The sequence below is a fragment of the Trachemys scripta genome, chromosome 10 (assembly GCF_013100865.1).
Source record: "Trachemys scripta elegans isolate TJP31775 chromosome 10, CAS_Tse_1.0, whole genome shotgun sequence".
Taxonomy (NCBI): domain Eukaryota; kingdom Metazoa; phylum Chordata; order Testudines; family Emydidae; genus Trachemys; species Trachemys scripta.
In genome coordinates this window covers 66,244,942-66,266,355 of record NC_048307.1, presented here as the reverse complement: position 1 = coordinate 66,266,355, position 21,414 = coordinate 66,244,942, and the positions used below count along the sequence as shown (strand labels likewise).

The 21,414-nt window shown below is 40.2% G+C and overlaps 1 protein-coding gene across 1 annotated transcript in view; it reads left to right on the top strand.

Moving 5' to 3' along the window:
* ATP8B4 (ATPase phospholipid transporting 8B4 (putative)) overlaps window positions 1–11,284 on the top strand; it is a 201,471-nt gene extending 190,187 nt beyond the window's left edge. The window contains 5 exon segments of the mRNA XM_034784937.1: window positions 1,524–1,607; window positions 2,285–2,530; window positions 5,704–5,842; window positions 7,648–7,778; window positions 9,765–11,284. Of these exon segments, the coding sequence (XP_034640828.1) occupies window positions 1,524–1,607; window positions 2,285–2,530; window positions 5,704–5,842; window positions 7,648–7,778; window positions 9,765–10,046 (882 nt within the window). The 3' untranslated portion in view covers window positions 10,047–11,284.
* Window positions 11,285–21,414: the final 10,130 nt, after the last annotated feature.

The following is a 21,414-nucleotide window of genomic DNA, read 5'->3' as shown; positions in this document are numbered from 1 at the left end:
TGTGTACTTTTGGGGCCTGATCAAGCTACCACTGAAGTCAATAGACAGTCTATCATAGACCTCAGTGGGAGCTGAATCAGGCTCCACATGTGGGGTTCCAGTGCCCACACAGGTTGCATAAGTTTAAGGCAACTGCTTCTGTGTTGTGCTCTTGCAACCTTCCACACTTTTGTGTACACAAATATGGACTCTTGGATATCAGTGAAGACACGCATTTTTAAGTGCTTGTGCCAGAACATTTCTTGGGGCCTTATTTAGGAAAGTTATGAATCAAACCAGTTGCAACTACTGGCATTGTTTGCTTGAGAAATGAGACTATCTGATGACAATATGCCATTGTCAACACTACAGGGATTTAAGGGAAAGCTTTTTTAAAAGAATATGGAAACAATTATCCTGTCCATGAATATAAAAAAAAATCCTTGTATTATGCCAAACAATATAAACAAGTCACAGTTGGAAATATGAAAATAGCATGTGACTGTTAGACTAGTCTCAAAGGTTTTGATTACCTGTGAAATAGTTATCCAAAGGTCTTAGCAGATATAGTGGCTGGCTAAAATTGCAGAAAGGAGCTCTGTATATTCAAGTATATTCAATTCCTTCTGCATTTCTCCAGTATATTTCTGCTAATTGCACAAATAAAGAACAGATGGAGAAGGGCACCTCTTATTTATTCTATAATGTGTTTTCTGAAAGACAGAATTTTTATAATAAAAATAGCTTTATAACTTTCAAGTAAAGGAAACTAAACATCGGTATAAATGAAGTGCAACTTTAAAACGAGGGGTGCTTAGAAAAAGGCCTTCATCACTAAATGGATTTGCAAGTTATTGTTTGTATAAACTTAGCAATGGGGACTTGTGTTTTCATGTTGCTAGGAAGGATCGGGCATAAATCCAAATTGATCCTTGTAGATAATCTTCAAACTTTCACCTTTAATTCAGACTTGGCCATTTTTCCTTGGTTGGAACCAGACATCCTCCCTGCTTGATGAGCTAAGATGTACCTAGCCTGCTCAAAGGTTACAAGAGAAGCTGAGTTGAATGTGGGATGGCCAGATCCCTTCCCCATACCACATGCCTCAACCCTGTTAAGGAGCCAAGTGTGCTACAAATGTGTAGTAAAAAATATGAGATTGTCTGGGATTTTGAAACTGCTATTCAATAATCCTCCCTCTGTGTCACTCTGCCATTTCCAGATTGGGTATAAACTCACATCTTTTTCTGGGATAGATGAAAAATGCATTAACCAAGCAGCTTATTAAACATTGTGGATTTGCCAGCTATCCCTTTTTTCATAATTAAGTATGGTATGAAATACTATTGGATAACCCCTCGCATAGAAAGCAAATCACTAAACTTTTAGATAGTCATTATTTTACCTATTTTCAAAATTCAGTTATCCTGTTCATGGGGAGCAGATGTAAAGCGTCCTATTGTGTGTTCTGTTGTGCCAAATAATAATAGTGAAAAGTTTTAAAAATGACACTTGTTCACTTTATCAACTGCATCTTTTTTCAGACTGTTTATGACCAGTGGTTTATTACCCTCTTCAACATTGTCTATGCTTCACTGCCTGTACTAGCTATGGGTTTGTTCGACCAGGTACAATTTTATCTTATTTATAGCATGACTTAAATGTCTAAAATGGAAGCAATAAATGGCATTGATAGCATCATTAACAAGTCAGTTTTAAATGCAAATAATGTATAAGTAAATTCCCTTTATTTATCTGCCCCTCAGATTATTCTAATTTATGCTGGGAAGTAGCCCCCAAATGGCTCCAGGATCAGGCGGTAGTCCTTCAAGACACTGGCTGTGGGCTCATGATTCTTTAACTGGTTTGGCGCAAGCCTAAGCCTTAGCCTTAGCAATAGACTGTCCCCCAATCTGGCGATTGCTGGAGAGCACTGTATTCTGTCTACAACCCTTCCCTGCTCCTGTTGCTCGCTACACCAAGATCAGGGAAGTGAGGACATAGCATAGAAGCCAACTATGCTGGCTGCATATTTGTTGGAGACTCCCCCATGTCAGTGGAGCCCCCATCAGGGCCGATATGGCCATTTTCCATCTCCTTTGTAGCATTAGTGGGACAGAGCGGGAAAGAGAATCTTCTTCCCTAGCTCTAAGCACACTTCAATTCTGAGAAGGTACTGTAATCAAGGGAAATTCCTTCTGACCTTTATTAAAGGCACAGGAATTTTACTCACTCTGTGGCATACAAACTTTAATATTTTCTGACACTATTAAAGTAACACGTTATCCAAATGGATTTGTTACAGGATGTGAATGAGCAGAATAGCATGGATTATGCAAAACTCTATGAACCTGGGCAACTAAATCTACTATTCAATAAACGCAAATTTTTCATCTGCATAGCACATGGAGTCTACACCTCTTTTGCCCTTTTCTTCATCCCTTATGGAGCATTTTATAACACAGCTGGTGAAGATGGAAAACATATTGCTGACTACCAGTCTTTTGCTGTCACAGTTGCAACATCTTTAGTTATTGTAGTCAGTGTTCAGGTAAAAAATAAAGATTTGTGTTTGGTGTTGAGTTTTTACAGTATTTTTTTCTCATTTCTAAATACAGAAGTTCCTATTAAAAGTGACACCTACACCTGAAGTTGCAGGGGATTGAGACAATTTCTAAAATTCACATATAAATACTTAATGGTCTAAACTAGGGTGTTCCTCCTCTTAGAAACAGCTTCATCAGCTTGATATATTTTTCTAAGTATAGGGTAAAGAGCTGAGTAATCAAAGACTTATCTGAGAATACTGACCCCATTGAGGCCTTAAACAATTTGAGAGAGTCTGGATGATAATAAACATATTTATCAAAGTCAGTTCCCCATAATAGTTTTCTGTGAGTTATTTTAATGCTGACTGCAAAGGATTGTAATGGACAAATCCCAAATGTGACTGGGTGGTGAACAAGTTAAAATTTTCCCCTGGAATTAAGAAAGAGAACCTGCCCCACTATGTCTTGTTTTACTTGTCTAGCATGAAGATATTGACCTCTAAGAAAGACTGCTTAAGGTCTTCCGAGAGAACAGGGGCCTGATGAGAGCAATTAGGAAATAAAAGAGAGCAGGGATGAGAGTGGTGGCTTTAGGCACAGTTGGCCTTCCGATAAGAAGTAGCCACGTTGGCCAAACTTGATTGATCCACCAGGCAGGAGGGAATAATTTAGATTCTGGAACTGAATATTTACTAGATTGCTCCCTTTCTGTCAGGCTTTAGGTCCTTGCTCTGGGCATGGGGGCAGGGGAGAGAAGGGAGGGCTGGGAAACATTTAGTTAAATACCCTGTCAGAATGCTGTATGGTGTTTTTCTTTAGATATGGAGTCACCTTGTGTTATGCTGCGACTGAGCAGCTGCTCACACTGACATAACAAGCTGGCAATATATTATTTGTAGTTGATAACTATAATTTTCACAAATTACTCAAGAATTCAGAATGTGCTTTTGATAAGGAAGCGTGTAATGAATGCATGTAGTGGTTACATGATTAAGCTTTGGGATGCTAGTGAACCATAAATCAAGATAAGGTCAGAATTCAGTTTAAGTGCTATGTTCATTAAATAACGCAAGAAGCTTGACAGAATTCATATTTCTTGGATAATGTAATGGAAAGCGGATTTCAGAATGATCTGTCATTGCAGAGTGGAATTGTATTTATATAGTATAGCACCTTCCTTCTTAGGATCTCAAAGCAATTTACTGATATTATTGACTTGAGCCTGACAATACAACTGTGGTACTAACCAAATTTTACAGAGAGAGAATCTGGGACCCAGAGCAACTAAGTGATTTGCGCAAGGCCACCCAGGGAAGTGTGTGGCAGATCCTGCAACACCACCCAGATCTTGCGGCTCCTATTTCTTTGAATTAACCACAAAACCATTCTTTCTGCCTTTTCATGTTTTGTTCCTAAATATTATAAAGCTTTCAGAAAAGAGCTTTCACATTTTAGGCCTGATTCTAATCTCACTTCTGCTGGCATAGATTACTACATGTATTGTAAAATCTATCATTGTGTATGAGGAGAAAAGGGGTGGTGATACTTTTATTGATATTAGAGCTCTGCAGAGCTCAGTGGTTTTGGTATACAGGGGTTCATATAAAGTATTTTTTTTCCGTACTGATTCATGTGATTTATATCTCCTGAGTTTTGGGTTGAGTTTGTGATACCCTTGAATTCCAAATCGGATAGGAAATTCAAACAAAACTGATCAGGTTTGCGTGGTTTCCACAGACTGTTGAATTGCTCCAGGATTCTGTGAAAGGGTGAAGAACCCCCACAAACCTTCTGTCAAATCTAGGATGATTCTCATTTATGATGAAATGCCAATCCAGATAGGTTTTATATGGTTTGGGGTTTCACAATGAGAGTTTTACTCACTTCTGTTAGATCCTACATATGCATACAAGGAACAAACGTAAGAAATGGTTAATGTTAAAACTCAGAACTGGCCCAGAATCTCTATTTTTTATTTAATTATTTTTTCTCATTTTGGCTTTGCATTTGTTTTGCCCCCACACTTAGCTATTGCATTCCACCAACAGTTCTGAGTTTTAACATTAGCAATTTCTATGCCAATTATTTTGAATGCAGTGTTGTTGTAGCCGTGTTGATCCCAGAATATTAGGGAGACAAGGTGGGTGATGTAATACCTTTACTGGACCAACTTCTGTTGGTGAGAGAGATAAGCTTACACAGAGCACTTTTTCAGGTCTGGGACATGTAGTCGGAGGGTACGTCTACAATGCAAGCCAGTTGACTTAGGCTCATGGGGCTTTGGATAAGGCGCTGTTTAATTGCAGCTCTAGGACCCTGTGAGGTGGGAAGGTCCCAGAGCTCAGGCTGCAGCCTGAGCCCAAATGTCTACACTGCTATTAAACAGCCCCTTAGCCTGAGCCCTGTGAGCCCAAGTAATCTGGCATGGGCCAGCCACACTTTTTTAATATAGACATGCCAAGAGTGTTGCAGCTAGGTGCACTAAATGCTCCAATAACAATGATGTGCGTAAAATGAGATAATTGCTATGCTCTTGAATGAACTCACACAGAAAAACTTTTAAAAGACAAAAACACCATATCACCTCTGGATAAACACTTTTCACAAAGTTACTTATTCTGAAGTAATTATTCTCCCGGCACAAAAACATGCAAAACAGAGTCCTGAATTGAGCCACATGATGGCATATAGTTAATGTTATGTGCATCTTGGTTCCTAAGTTTACTTTTTATTGTTTGGAAGATATAAAACTTCCTTCCTTGACTTGAATATAACTAAAACTTGCACCCCGACTTGAATATACATGAACTCAGACATAAGTATTAATCTGCCCATTTAAAAAAGTGTTTTTAAGAACAATTCATTAGAAGGTTCAACTGAATTCCTAAAAACTATGTGTGCATGGGGGAGATTGAATATGTTGTCTGCTACAGTTTTGGTGCCTTTTTCAATTAAATATTTATTTATTTGTTTATTTATTTATTGAAAAAGAGAACATGTGATGGGAAAAACTAAAAAGTACCAAACAGATCCAGAGCACTGTATTACATTTTTTAAAATCCCAAATCCCTTCTCTGTTTAGATATGTAACACTCCACTCAATAAGATATGTAGTATATTTTCTAAACCCTTAAAGATTCTTAGTATAATATGTTTTGTCTCATTTTATTTGCAGATAGCCTTGGATACCAGTTATTGGACTGCCATCAATCGTTTTTTCATCTTGGGTAGTATAGCTGTGTATTTTGCCATTTTATTTGCAATGCACAGTGATGGGATTTTTGTTATATTCCCAAACCACTTTGCTTTTGTCGGTGAGTCTATTACCTGGTATGCGATTATACAGGCAATATTTATGCAATTTGCCACAATCTATATAGAGTTAGATCTTGTAAGTACATAGAAGAATGGCAGATATGGGAGGGAAACTTGGCTTAACTGAACTGATATTGCTTAAGTAATGTTAATGCTTTTCAAATTTACAAAAGCATCCTTGCTATATTGAGAGGCCTTGGCAACAATAAACAGAATAAGTAAATTAGTGAAATGAAATTTACATTTTGGAGATTTTTTTTCTTTCTTGCCTGCTCAGAGCGCTGGCCAGAATCCGCACCATCCCAGGAATCCTGTGCACAATGGGGTCAGAACAATTTGCTGAGAGGATGTAGTTTGTGCAGTGGCTGTGCCATACAAGGCCACTCCAGTAATTACTGAGCCCCAGGAGGACTTCACTGAAGTCAGATGATGACTGTGTTCTTTCAAATGCATTTTTGGTAGCCAAATGCAAGCTACAGGAAGTGGAATGTCTGTTTTTTTAACAACTAGAGGCTTAAAGCATCAAGGAACTTCCAAAGCTATTTGATGACTTGAGATGAGTTTGTTTATGCTAATAAGGACAGCTGGAGCCATATGGAATCTTGGTAGTGTGATATGGTTTGAATCACCCAGCAAAATCCTCCAGAACAGGAGTACCTGCCACTATCCAAACCTCAGAAAAACCTTCATAAACAAATTCCAGTCCTACATTGCTTACACGTTGTGCATTTCCAATCAAACTTTGAACAATGCTAGCCTTAAAGTGTGTCCACCAAATCCCAGAAGAATATAAACTTTTTTTAATGGTGCAGATAGTCATGCTACCTTGTACGCTTGGAAATCTTGATAATCAGAGTCATGGTTAAATGATGTAGAATGTTTCTGATGGCACAAATGGATCAATTGTTTTAGTCTATAGGATACCATTAGCAAACTCGCCAGTACAAACTTGGCAGATTTGCTAAATGGTCAACTGGAAATCCAGTCACTCTTGGGCTGAATAATGCCACTGTGACCTGTCTGTAGTGTAGATTGGACCATTTTGATGTGACAGTCCACACATCATGCTAAACAGAAAATTGCTATTCAGTGCAAAGCACCTGAGTGTGATTTGGAAAGGAAATGAAGTAGTATTAAATAAATGAAAATAATTAACTAGATGGGTTGAAAATGTGCATATTTCTTAATGAAAACGTTGGTTAAATGTCTGTTGGATGGCTCAGGTGACAAGCAACGGGATATGGATCCTTTGTCCTTTAGGACATGGCTTGTAATGTGGCTTTAACGGTTTAAAGCCAATTGATACCATTTGATGGTGTGTCAGAATTAGGGCCTAATACAGAGTCGATACTTTAAATGTAACCTTCTCATGAATCATATGTGAAAGAAGAACAAGGTGGTCAGAGTATTGGTCCAAAGAGCAGAGATTGTCATCTGGCCATTTGAACAGAAACCAAACAATCTGACAGTTCAAAAATTGATGAGGAATCTGATATGAAGAAAAAAATAGTAGTGCCACCACCGTCTTCTCATGCTGCTCTTGTGTTCATCAGTGCAGCCACTCACTTAAATCCTCCTTTGGAATCCATCTTGCATTTTTGGATTATGTCAAATTTTAGATGTTGCCAAAGAATTTTGTAATTTCAGCAGTAAGCATTTGTATCTCTAGAAAAATTCAAGCATTTTTGTAACAGAAACACATGTTAACATAAAGAAAAGATAATTTAATATGTCTCACAACTGCAAACTATTAACAACAGCCTTGTACTTCTAACAAATATGTTTCATTTTCTTGTGTTAATAGGAAATGCCCGTAATTCCCTGAGCCAGATAAGTGTTTGGCTTGTCATCCTCTTGACTACTGTGATTTCAGTCATGCCTGTAATAACATTCCGATTTTTGAAGGAAGATTTAAATCCAACGCTAATTGATCAGGTATGACTTAATCCTATTATGTGAGAGTTTTTCTTTATCATTGCATCCCACATATAGAGGGAACTAAAATTTTTCCAGACAGACAGAATTTATAGTTCTTACATAACTACTGGGGGGAAATATACTATTAGTTCTCTCAAAGCATCACCTTCGACTCTATTCAATTTGGCATGTGCAAGAAGTGAAAAATAATACTTAATTCATAATAGACTTTTAGGTCAGCATTTTTTTTTTTTACTTTTTATTTATAAGTTTTAAAAAAGTTAAAACACACAAGCAAAGGGCAATGTTGTGCCAGAACTTTAAGCAAACTAATTTATATTGGAGCTTTTGCATAATTACTGATAGCATAATATGTCCCAAGGTTTTACATTCTTAGGAGTAAATAATAAGTGATGTCCCATCCCAACAGTTAATTTTTTTAATGGTTTATAGTTTGGGCCAAATGTTGTTCACCTTGCACATGTGAATAATCTCACTGACTTTAGAGGGATATTCACATAAACTGCTGGTTAAAATTTATTGGAATAGAAATCCAGATAACTCAAATCGATGCCAAATCTTAACAACAAATAGATTGTTTTCTGCCATTCCTTCACTATTCATAAAAACACATGAAAAATAAAGCTGTAAAGTATATTCCATCTACATGGTAATTTATCAATCAATATAATAATCCCCATTGTATTCAAGTTATTGGGTATAAACTAGTGTAACAGAATGTCAGGTAAGGTCACAGTTCTACATATGCTGTGAGTTTATTTTCATATTTTAAAAGGATTAATTATGTGGGGGGAAAGCAGTTGACAAAATGATCCAAATGTCCTCTTTAATTCTCTGATTTCAGTGACATCAAGGTGGCCAATTAGCTCTAGGCTCCCTGCTTCTAATAGCACTTAGGTAGCACTTCACATCTTCAAAGTGCTGTTATGAACATTAACTAAAAGTATTATTATTCCTATTTTATAGATTTGAAAAAGAGACAGTGAGATTAAGTGATTTGTGCCAGGCCACACAGAGAATCAGTGACAGAGCTAGTATTAGAACTCTTGCCTTCTAGGCAGGAGATCTTCACTCCACACTCTGGCCTATATACTGCACTGAGCTGGAATGGCATAAAGGGGTCCTAAAAGCCCTGGTTCAGCTGTGGAAGTAGTCCCTTGGTGCAAGCATTGGGGAAGACAGACATAAGGCTGCTTTCCAAGGACCTCCTCATAAACTCAGGCATAGGAGGCAGGGCTGCAGCACTGCAGAGATTCCAGGGAGTACTACTGCCCATAGGGCAGCCCATGGAAGCTACCATAACTCAGACAGGCCCCAGGGCTGTTGCAGTTATGCCAGATACCCCAGGACTGGGAGTGTATAAAGGTGAGTTAAAGCCATTTTAGTCCCCTGTTTCTCCGGGCTGCAAGTTCTGTGCTGTGCCTCAAGAGTCATACCACAGAATCTTCCCCATGGCCTTCACTCAGCCCAGCAGAACACGGTGCCTCTCTAAGGCCTGGTCTATACTACCCGCCTGAATCGGCGGGTAGAAATCGACCTCTCGGGGATCGATTTATCGCGTCCCGTCGGGACGCGACAATCGATCCCCGAATCGGCGCTCTAACTCCACCAGCGGAGGTGGTAGTAAGCGCCGCCGACAAAAAGCGGCAGAAGTCGATTTTGCCGCCGTCCTCACAACGGGGTAAGTCGGCTGTAATACGTCGAATTCAGCTACGCTATTCACGTAGCTGAATTTGCGTATCTTAAATCGACTCCCCGCTGTAGTGTAGATGTACCCTAACACTCCACTGATGGCTTCAGCACATGTTTTTACTTTGGAATCTACTGGAATCTCTTTCACCTATGTTGGTGTTTTTGTTTTTTCATTTTGTTTGGGTTTTTTTTCATTATAAAGGCCCCACCAATATAACTGAGATCTAAAAATTAGTCAGAGTTTACAACACAAAAATAATTTCACATATCAATGGAAACTTTCCCCCTAAGGTTCGGAAGTTGCAGAAGGCTAGAAGGAAGCAGAAACCATTACAGAACTACATGCGTCAGGTGTCCAGAAGAAGCTCAAGAAGATCTGCATATGCTTTTTCTCATCAAGAGGGCTTTGGGGAACTTATAACATCTGGAAAGAATATGTGAGTCAATAATTCACATCAAACACCAGAGTTAGCTAGGACCAGGCATAATAGCATCAGTTGGATTGAGAATTTACGTAAGAAAACAGCAGAGACAGTGAACAGCTTCAGTAGTGACAGAACTGTGAAACTGTGAGTCAAAGAAGAAAACAAAAGTTTATTTTAAAAAACTGTGGCCATATCTTTGCACTGTTTGCCACTTTGTAAACATTAAGCATGAAATTTCCACATGTGCTGAGTACTATAGCGGAAGTGTCTAACCCACCATATTTTACAGCATGTTCAAGAATGTTGTCAGCACACAATATTTTCAAAGGGAATCTCTTGGTTTTTTTTAATTTTTTCCTTTTTCTGAAAAGCGTTTACCATAGCAAAACAATGTGTGTAGATGCTTCAAGAGGTTGGACTATCCATGAGAATATCTGTAAGAAATTTCCCTCAAAGTTAAGGGAAAATGCAGTATTCAAATACTTGAATTAGTCATATATTCCAGTAAAATTATTTCATACTGCTGAAGTCAGGGGCATTTAAAAAAACGGTTAGAACGAAACCATGGTAAAAAGTCATTAACCTCTTTTTAACTGACTTGTATTTATTTAAACAATATAAAAGTTTCAAAGTCAAATGATTTCAGGGTGTATATTTTTTAATATTTGAAATTAAGTTTTTAAATTGTTTATACATTGAAACCAAAAATAAAATACTGTGTAATTATACAATATCTGTCCATATGTGCAGAGTGTTTCTGTTGTTTGCATTCACTTCTATTTTATCTGCTGTTTAGTAATTAAGTGCATAGTTTGAAGTTACGGCATAACTCTTTCAGGTTAATTCCTGCTGAGATATAATGGACCCGATTCCCTTCTCTGCTCTGATGTAAATTAGAAATGACTTTAGAGAATTCAATGGAATTACAAAAGCATTAATGGGAAGAGAATCAGCTCCACCTTTTCTTTTGTTGTCTTTAGCACCTTGGAAGGTTTTACTCTGCCTGTTGAAAAGAGAAATGCCTGTAAGGAGGGGCTTTATCAGATTCTGTGTGGAATCTAGGAAATCTGCTTTACAATTCTCTGTTTTTAGAGATCTCACAAAACACTGTACTTTTCAATGTAAGTCTCTGTAAAAATATAGCAGAGGACTAGCTTAATTTTAAAAAGGATTGATATGCCCTTATATTACTTTGCACCTTAGCTACCTTATGATGGAAATTGGGATTTGGGGGACTGTAAGAATTTTATACTGTAGATGTTGAGACTGTATATCATCAGAATTGTAAAAATTCCAGTTCTGGATTTTGAACACCCAATTTTTTTGGTGGTATATCCAGGGTTTTGGTGGGTTCCATCCATGATACACATGTATCAGTAGCTAGTTCCCAGTTCCCAGTTTAAATAATTTATAAACGAGAGGAAAGGAATTCAAAATATGAGCTTCCAGCTAACTCTTCTTCATGGAGGATAGAAGATTGTAAGCAGAGAATTCTCTTTTATATTGTTTAGCTTCAGTATATTGAGATAGAAGATTTTTAATACTATTTAATACAGCTAAATGGTAACTGAAGTCAATGAGGAAAAAACTCCATTTAGCTTTTAGAAGAAACTGTACTTTGTATAGGTTTATGTTTAAAATATACCTTCACCAACTGACCCAGTGTGATGTCACCAAATGGAACCTAAATTTTAGTATTGCAAATTCTAATGAACAAAAAATAAAGATTTGAAGATTAAAATAGCCAGGGGTATTTGTCTTACATATTTTATTTTTCTTTGGATTTGTGCATAATTATTTTGGGTAGAAGTAATATATAATCATGTTGAGCATTAATTTCCCAATCTGGCACAAATATCCATAAATTTGCAACACTTCAGTGTGTTTCTTCCAGCACAGAGAAATCATTCTGTCAAAGTCTGTACTGATTTATATCCTATGTAATTCTGTTCAAGCTAAAGAGATTGCATGCAGTATAAATTACCACAGAATTTGGCCTATTATCCTTTGCAAGCTATCAGGCCCAACATTTTAGTGAAATGACTTGGAACAATCCAAATGCTTAAGCCTGCAAATAATAAAAGAACATAATAAATGAGGTTTTAATATTGCTTATTTGTAGATCAATAATTGCCATGTTTAGGTCCTATAAAAGAAAAAAAGCATTTCCAAATTTCAAATGTTTTGCAAAATAAATGTTCATATAGGTTATGTGGTATGAGGTATAAATTATTTTTAAAACATACTTATAATTAATTGACAATTACACAAAAGAATGGACCATGGAGAATAGAAAGATGTTGAAATGCTGCAACTATTTGGTAATCATTGCATTACCCGGTAGCAAAACAAGTTCTTAACAAAGTTGATGAAAAACAGTATCATTCTGTAGTTTCTAAAGAAAAATAAGTTTCAGTGTTAAACTTTGTAGTTTTAAGACCAGTTGGACTTTACTGTTTTAGGAATGTTTATTAAATACTTGTCAGGTAAATTTGTTAGTAATGACTTTATTTAACCAATCACTGTGCCCAGTTAAACAAGTGGTATGTATCAGGAAGATACTCCAAAAGTGCTTCAAGAGACAATTCCCAATGGGAACCCCAAACTGTATTTATTTGACAGGACAGTTGACTGATTTCATCCATGACAATTCCAAGCACTTGAACAGAATCATATACCCAATTATACCAGACCGCATTTGGCCTGATATGTTTTTGTGTTAGAGCCCTTAAAAGGTATATCTTAGGTAATGAGAATATTTAAAGCTGTGTAAGTTTCATTCCAAATTGTCTGAACTCTCTTGTAATAGAAAACATTTTGAATGTTTATGTATTGTTTCATAATTTATTTAAATCATGTATGTCCTCAATATTTTTTACAAATATACTATTTATAAGTATTAATAATATATTTGGTTTGTGTTTTATGCCTTTGTGAAAATGTTGTGATTAATTGATTAGATCATATCAAAGCACATTAGCTTTTGCGAACGGGCTGCTAACAGGAAGTTTCGCAAGGGAGTTCTCCAGGTGAAGGAGGAGCAATACAGCACCCTTTTGGGATAAGTGACTGTCTGTAGTGTGTGTTTGTTTGTGTTTGGGGGTTACTTGCTGTGTGCTGAGCTTGTGTTTGTCAGTCTGTTTGGTTGGTTGGTTGGTTGGTTGAAAGACCGTGTGCTGTGGCTGGCAGTTGGAAGCTGTGAGTTTCAAAGGAAGATTTGAAAGCTAGAAGCCTCTGGTAAGTGGCTGAGCCTTAATCAGTGGGTGGGGCATTCATACAGGCCAGGGCTTTATAAAGCAGCGCACAAGCGACCAGGGAGCTTTTGCGACGGGAGCTTTTGCGACCAGGGGCTGCTAACAGGGAGTTTCGCAAGGGAGTTTGGAAGGGGAGTGGGAAGGGGGCGAGGGTCCCTTGCCGGTTCTGTTTTCCCTTTATTCCCCTTAAAACCTATAAACCAACTACATTCAAAACTTCTTGCTTAAACAACCCTTTCAGCCGACAGAGGGCTGCAGACGGGAGTTTGACAGAGGGAGGCTTACGATGGTTAGGAAGACCCGCAACACCTGTGCCAGCACTGCTTCTGTCTCCTCCACCTGCGCCTGTAGCCAGACAGAGCGCCTGAGCATGGATGCTTCTACCCAGATCCTGGTGTGGTTTTGCAGAGACTGTAACTTGCAATTTCCACTTACTGATATCCAAGCTGGGGGGACCATCCAATGTGAAAGGTGCCTGCTGGTGGAATCTCTCAGGCAGCAGGTGGGAGAGCTACAGGAGGAGGTGGCTAGGTTGAGGAGCATCCGAATCCATGAGCAATTCCTGGACAGTGTCCATGTGGAGACAGCTGAGGTAGCTGTCCCAGTACACAGGACTGCTGATACACAACTGGTGGAGGAGGAGATGGCTCAGGGTGGACACTGGCAGCTGGTTACTTCTGGCAGCAGGCAGTGCACCACCCCTGCTCCGAACCCTTCCGCTGTGGTAATAGGTAACCGTTATGCTCTTCTTGATACAGGAAAGAAGGAATCACCCCCTACAGTAAAGGAGGAGAAGCCTCGTACCCCTAAGGCTGGGAGGTCTGCTGCCACCACTGCGAATAGGAAACGTGGGATAGTGGTGGTTGGAGACTCTCTGCTGAGGGGGACGGAGGCGCCCATCTGTCGCCCTGACATTTCATCTCGGGAGGTATGCTCCCTGCCAGAAGCCCGTATCCGAAATGTTACAGAGGCATTGTCGAGGATTATCCAGCCCTCTGACTACTACCCCATGCTACTCATCCATGTGGGCACAAATGATACTGCGCGGTGTGACACTGAGCGGATCAAGAGTGACTATAGGGCTCTGGGAGTATGAGTGAAGGAGTTTGGAGCGCAGGTGGTATTCTCGTCGATTCTTCCTGTCAAAGGTAGGGGCCCAGGCAGAGACAGATGCATCATGGAGGTGAATGCCTGGCTGCGAAGATGGTGTCTCCAGGAGAGCTTTGGCTTCCTCGACCACGGGATGCTATTCGAGGAAGGACTGCTAGGCAGAGATGGCGTTCACCTTTCGAGGAGGGGAAAGACCCTATTTGGACACAGACTGGCTAACCTAGTGAGGAGGGCTTTAAACTAGGTTCAACAGGGACAGGTGTGCAAAGCCCACAGGTAAGTGGGGAACATGGAGATCTGGGAGATGGGTCGGAAACGAGAGGGAGTGTGGACTATATTGGCAGAAAGAAAGGAGGGTCAGGACAAAACTGCGAGGAAAGATCAAACCAGTATCTTAGATGCCTATATACAAATGCGAGAAGTATGGGTAATAAGCAGGAAGAACTGGAAGTGCTAATAAATAAATACAACTGACATTGTTGGCATCACTGAAACTTGGTGGGATAATACACATGATTGGAATGTTGGTGTGGATGGGTACAGCTTGCTCAGGAAGGATAGACGGGGGAAAGGGAGGAGGTGTTGCCTTATATATTAAAAATGTACACACTTAGACTGAGGTAGAGATGGACATAGGAGATGGAAGTGTTGAGAGTCTCTGGGTTAGGCTAAAAGGGGTAAAAAACAAGGGTGATGTCATGCTAGGAGTCTACTACAGGCCACCTAACTAGGTGGAAGAGGTGGATGAGGCTTTTTTTAAACAACTAACAGAATCATCCAAAGCCCAAGATTTGGTGGTGATGGGGGACTTCAACTATCCGGATATATGTTGGGAAAATAACACAGCAGGGCACAGACTATCCAACAAATTCTTGGACTGCATTGCAGACAACTTTTTATTTCAGAAGGTTGAAAAAGCTACTGGGGGGAAGCTGTTCTAGACTTGATTTTAGCAAATAGGGAGGAACTCGTTGAGAATTTGAAAGTAGAAGGCAGCTTGGGTGAAAGTGATCATGAAATCATAGAGTTTGCAATTCTAAGGAAGGGTAGAAGGGAGAACAGCAAAATAGAGACAATGGATTTCAGGAAGGCAGATTTTGGTAAGCTCAGAGAGCTGATAGGTAAGGTCCCATGGGAATCAAGACTGAGGGGAAAAACAACTGAGGGGAGTTGGCAGTTTTTCAAAGGGACACTATTAAGGGCCCAAAAGCAAGCTATTCCACTGGTTAGGAAAGATAGAAAATGTGGCAAAAGACCACCTTGGCTTAACCACGAGATCTTGCATGATCTAAAAAATAAAAAGGAGTTATATAAAAAATGGAAACTAGGACAGATTACAAAGGATGAATATAGGCAAACAACACAGGAACGCGGAGGCAAGATTAGAAAGGCAAAGGCACAAAATGAATTCAAACTAGCTACAGGAATAAAGGGAAACAAGAAGACTTTTTATCAATACATTAGAAGCAAGAGGAAGACCAAAGACAGAGTAGGCCCACTGCTTAGTGAAGAGGGAGAAACAGTAACAGGAAACTTGGAAATGGCAGAGATGCTTAATGGCTTCTTTGTTTCGGTCTTCACCGAGAAGTCTGAAGGAATGCCTAACATAGTGAATGCTAATGGGAAGGGGGTAGGTTTAGCAGATAAAATAAAAAAAGAACAAGTTAAAAATCACTTAGAAAAGTTAGATGCCTGCAAGTCACCAGGGCCTGATGAAATGCATCCTAGAATACTCAAGGAGCTAATAGAGGAGATATCTGAGCCTCTAGCTATTATCTTTGGAATATCATGGGAGACGGGAGAGATTCCAGAAGACTGGAAAAGGGCAAATATAGTGCCCATCTATAAAAAGGGAAATAAAAACAACCCAGGAAACTACAGACCAGTTAGTTTAACTTCTGTGCCAGGGAAGATAATGGAGCAAGTAATTAAGGTAATCATCTGCAAACGCTTGGAAGGTGGTAAGTTGATAGGGAACAGCCAGCATGGATTTGTAAAGAACAAATCATGTCAAACCAATCTGATAGCTTTCTTCGATAGGATAACGAGTCTTGTGGATAAGGGAGAAGCTGTGGATGTGGTATACCTAGACTTTAGTAAGGCATTTGATACAGTCTCGCATGATATTCTTATCGATAAACTAGGCAAATACAATTTAGATGGGGCTACTATAAGGTGGGTGCATAACTGGCTGGATAACCGTACTCAGAGAGTTGTTATTAATGGTTCCCAATCCTGCTGGAAAGGCATAACGAGTGGGGTTCCGCAGGGATCTGTTTTGGGACCGGCTCTGTTCAATATCTTCATTAATGACTTAGATATTGGCATAGAAAGTACGCTTATTAAGTTTGTGGATGATACCAAACTGGGAGGGATTGCAACTGCTTTGGAGGACAGGGTCATAATTCAAAATGATCTGGACAAATTTGGAGAAATGGTCTGAGTTAAACAGGATTAAGTTTAACAAAGACAAATGCAAAGTGCTCCACTTAGGAAGAAAAAATCAGTTTCACACATACAGAATGAGAAGAGACTGTCTAGGAAGGAGTACGGCAGAAAGGGATCTAGGGGTTATAGTGGACCACAAGCTAAATATGAGTCAACAGTGTGATGCTGTTGCAAAAAAAGCAAACATGATTCTGGGATGTATTAATAGGTTTGTAGTGAGCAAGACACGAGAAGTCATTCTTCCGCTCTACTCTGCTCTGGTTAGGCCTCAGCTGGAGTATTGTGTCCAGTTCTGGGCACCGCATTTCAAGAAAGATGTGGAGAAATTGGAAAGGATCCAGAGAAGAGCAACAAGAATGATTAAAGGTCTTGAGAACATGACCTATGAAGGAAGACTGAAAGAATTGGGTTTGTTTACTTTGGAAAAGAGAAAACTGAGAGGGGACATGATAGCAGTTTTCAGGTATCTAAAAGGGTGTCATAAGGAGGAGGGAGAAAACTTGTTCACCTTAGCCTCCAAGGATAGAACAAGAAGCAATGGGCTTAAACTGCAGCAAGGGAGGTCTAGGTTGGACATTAGGAAAAAGTTCCTAACTGTCAGGGTGGTTAAACACTGGAATAAATTGCCTAGGGAGGTTGTGGAATCTCCATCTCTGGAGATATTTAAGAGTAGGTTAGATAAATGTCTATCAGGGATGGTCTAGACAGTATTTGGTCCTGCCATGCGGGCAGGGGACTGGACTTGATGACCTCTCGAGGTCCCTTCCAGTCCTAGAATCTTTGAATCTATGAAAACCAGCTGCTTTTATTCTATGGCGATGAACACTATAGAAATGCTGTTAAAAATTAAATAAGTGCATTCTAGTAGATGGAAGATGCTGGTTTTCTAGTGAAAGAAAAAAAGGTCTAATTTTTTTCAGTAATATTGAGTATCCTTGGTTCCCATCAAAATCAATGGGAACTGTGGGCAACTTGCACATTTGAAAATCAGGCAGAAGTTTGGATGCAGCTCTTCAAGGTTACGGAGGATACTTTTTCAACCTTTTGGAATTTCTCAGGCAGCCACCCAAAATACAAGTTGCTCTTCTTCCAAAATGCATATACAAAACTGTTATATTTAGATATGTTTCAAAGAGCTTTGTCATTTATATTAGCTTTTGTTATATTTAACAATGGGCTTCTTAGTGCCTTACCTACCTTCAAAGCAAACAGTTAATAGGACTCCCCTCCTAAGTGGGCAGGAAGTATAGCTATCCCTCCATCACCCACCAGAATCCATAAACTAAGGTCAAGCAAATACCTGGTAAGGAACATGAACCTTGCACAGAAGGTCAGCAAACTCGCACTCTAATAATCACCTAAGTTCCACAGCTGAGAAGCTTTCCGCCTCTGTTATCAAGTGCAAAACTGGGCACAGTCAACCAGAATGCCTCAGCTAATCTTAGTCATCATCACAATGCACAGAGAGAGGGGCTTTCTCTCCGCTTGGACTGAAACCTAGTGTGACAAAGTTCCTCCTCTATCTTGGTGGGTCCTGCGCTTATTGGCAGATTTTCTTGCCTCAGAGATTCACCATGTGGGTTGGGGAACAGCCCAGAGACCTTCCCCTCTGGAAGAACCCACAGTCCAGGTCAATTGGGAGGTTTGGGGGGAACCCGGGCCCACCCTCTTCTCCGGGTTCCAGCCCAGGGCCCTGTGGACTGCAGCTGTCTATAGTGCCTCCTGTAACAGCTGCATGACAGCTACAACTCCCTGGGCTACTTCTCCATGGCCTCCTCCAAACACCTTCCTTATTCTCACCACAGGACCTTCCTCCTGGTGTCTGATAACACTTGTGCTCCTCAATCCTCCAGCAGCACACCCTCTCACTCTCAGCTCCTTGTGCCTCTTGCTCCCAGCTTCTCACACTCACAGGGCCAGCTCCAGGCACCAGCTTCTCAAGCAGGTGCTTGGGGCGGCTGCTCCGGAGAGGGCAGCATGTCCAGGTATTTGGCGGCAATTCGGCGGACGGTTCCTCACTCCGCCTGGGAGTGAAGGCCCTCCCGCCGAATTGCCGCCGCAGATCGCGATCGCGGCTTTTGTTTGTTTGTTTGTTTTGGCTGCTTGGGGCGGCCAAAACCTTGGAGCCAGCCCTGCACACTCGCACCACAAACTGAAGTGAGCTCCTTTTAAAACCCAGGTGCCCTGATTAGCCTGCCTTAATTGATTCTAGCAGCTTCTTCTTAATTGGTTCCAGGTGTCCTAATTAGCCTGCCTGCCTTAACTGGTTCTAGCAAGTTCCTAATTACTCTAGTGCAGCCCCTGCTCTGGTCACTAAGGGAACAGAAAACTACTCATCCAGTAACCAGTATGTTTGCCTTCTACCAGACTCCTGTATTCCACTGGTCTGGGTCTGTCACACTAGTTAGAAATTATTTGGCTCCTAACACCACATATAGGGTAGGGAGTAGGAGAGGAGCTTGAAGAGAAGGAAAGGATGTTGTCTCCCACACACCACAGCTTTCAATCCTGGAGCTGACCATCTACCCTACTGGGGCTAGGTGTCCCCTCTGAATCCTTCCCACACCATCAGACATTACTTACAGTACAAACAAGGTTCTGCCATCCCTGACTGTCATGCTGTTTGCTGGAATAGCTACCTTGTTATGTTTCTGTAATTTAACTTTTTTATGAGGCTAGATTGTTGGCCTAACACTCAAGCCCCAGTGTGGAGGACCAGCAGACTGCCTTTCATCTGGTATCTACCCTTTGACCTGTTCAGTTCAGGTCAGACTGGTAGTTAAAACTTCTGCTGCAATAGTGGTTGGGGTCGTTGGGACACCCAAGCCTTCCCATTGTGTCAAGGTGCAGTCTCCAGGGATGTATCCCATAGTCTGTAAGAACTCATTTTCCCAACCTCATGAGACTGTCTGCTTGAAGAACATAAGAATGGCCATACTGGGTCAGACCAAAGGTCCATCCAGCCCAGTATCCTGTCTGCCAACAGTGGCCAATGCCAGGTGCCCAGAGAGTAATGATCAAGTGAACTCTCTCCTGCCATCCATCTCCACCCTCTGACAGACAGAGGCTAAGGACACCATTCCTTACCCATCCTTGCTAATAGCCATTAATGGACTTAACCTCCATGAATTTATCTAGTTCTCTTTTAAACCCTGTTATAGTCCTCGCCTTCACAACCTCCTCAGGCAAGGAGTTCCACAGGTTGACTGTGCACGGTGTGAAGAAGAACTTCCTTTTATTTGTTTTAAACCTGCTGCCCATTAATTTCATTTGGTGGCCCCTAGTTCTTATATTATGGGAACAAGTAAATAACTTTTCCTTATTCACTTTCTCCACACCACTCATGATTTTATATACCTCTATCATATCCCCCCTTAGTCTCCTCTTTTCCAAGGTGAAAAGTCCTAGCCTCTTTAATCTCTCCTCATATGGGACCCGTTCCAAACCCCTAATCATTTTAGTTGCCCTTCTCTGAACCTTTTCTAATGCCAGTATATCTTTTTTGAGATGAGGAGACCACATCTGTATGCAGTATTCAAGATGTGGGTGTACCATGGATTTATATAAGGGCAATAAGATATTCTCCGTCTTATTCTTTATCCCTTTTTGAATGATTCCGAACTTCTTGTTTGCTTTTTTGATTGCTGCTGCACACTGAGTGGATGTCTTCAGAAAACTAGCCATGATGACTCCAAGATCTCTTTCCTGATTAGCTGTAGCTAAATTAGCCCCCATCATAATGTATGTATAGTTGGGGTTATTTTTTCCAGTGTGCATTACTTTACATTTATCCACATTAAATTTCATTTGCTATTTTGTTGTCCAATCACTTAGTTTTGTGAGATCGTTTTGAAGTTCTTCACAGTCTGCTTTGGTCTTAACTGTCTTGAGCAGTTTAGTATCATCTGCAAACTTTGCCACCTCACTGTTTACCCCTTTCTCCAGATCATTTATGAATATGTTGAATAGGATTGGTCCTAGGACTGACCCTTGGGGAACACCACTAGTTACCCCTCTCCATTCTGAAAATGTACCATTTATTCCTACCCTTTGTTCCCTGTCTTTTAACCAGTTCTCAATCCATGAAAGGATCTTCTCTCTTATCCCATGACAACTTAATTTACATAAGAGCCTTTGGTGAGGGACCTTGTCAAAGGCTTTCTGGAAATCTAAGTACATTATATCCACTGGATCCCCCTTGTCCACATGTTTGTTGAGCCCTTCAAAGAAGTCTAATAGATTAGTAAGACATGATTTCCCTTTACAGAAACCATGTTGACTTTTGCCCAACAATTTATGTTCTTCTATGTGTCTGACAATTATATTCTTTACGATTGTTTCAACTAATTTGCCTGGTACTGACGTTAGACTTACCGGTCTGTAATTGCCGGGATCACCTCTAGAGCCCCTTTTAAATATTGACGTTACATTAGCTATCTTCCAGTCATTGGGTACAGATGCTGATTTAAAGGACAGGTTTCAAACCATAGTTAATAGTTCTACAATTTCACATTTGAGTTCTTTCAGAACTCTTGGGTGAATGCCATCTGGTCCCGATAAACTGTTAAGTTTATCAATTAATTCCAAAACCTCCTCTAGTGACACAATTCCTCACATTTTTCACCTACAAAGGATGGCTCAGGTTTGGGAATCTCCCTAACATCCTCAGCCGTGAAGACTGAAGCAAAGAATTAATTTAGTTTC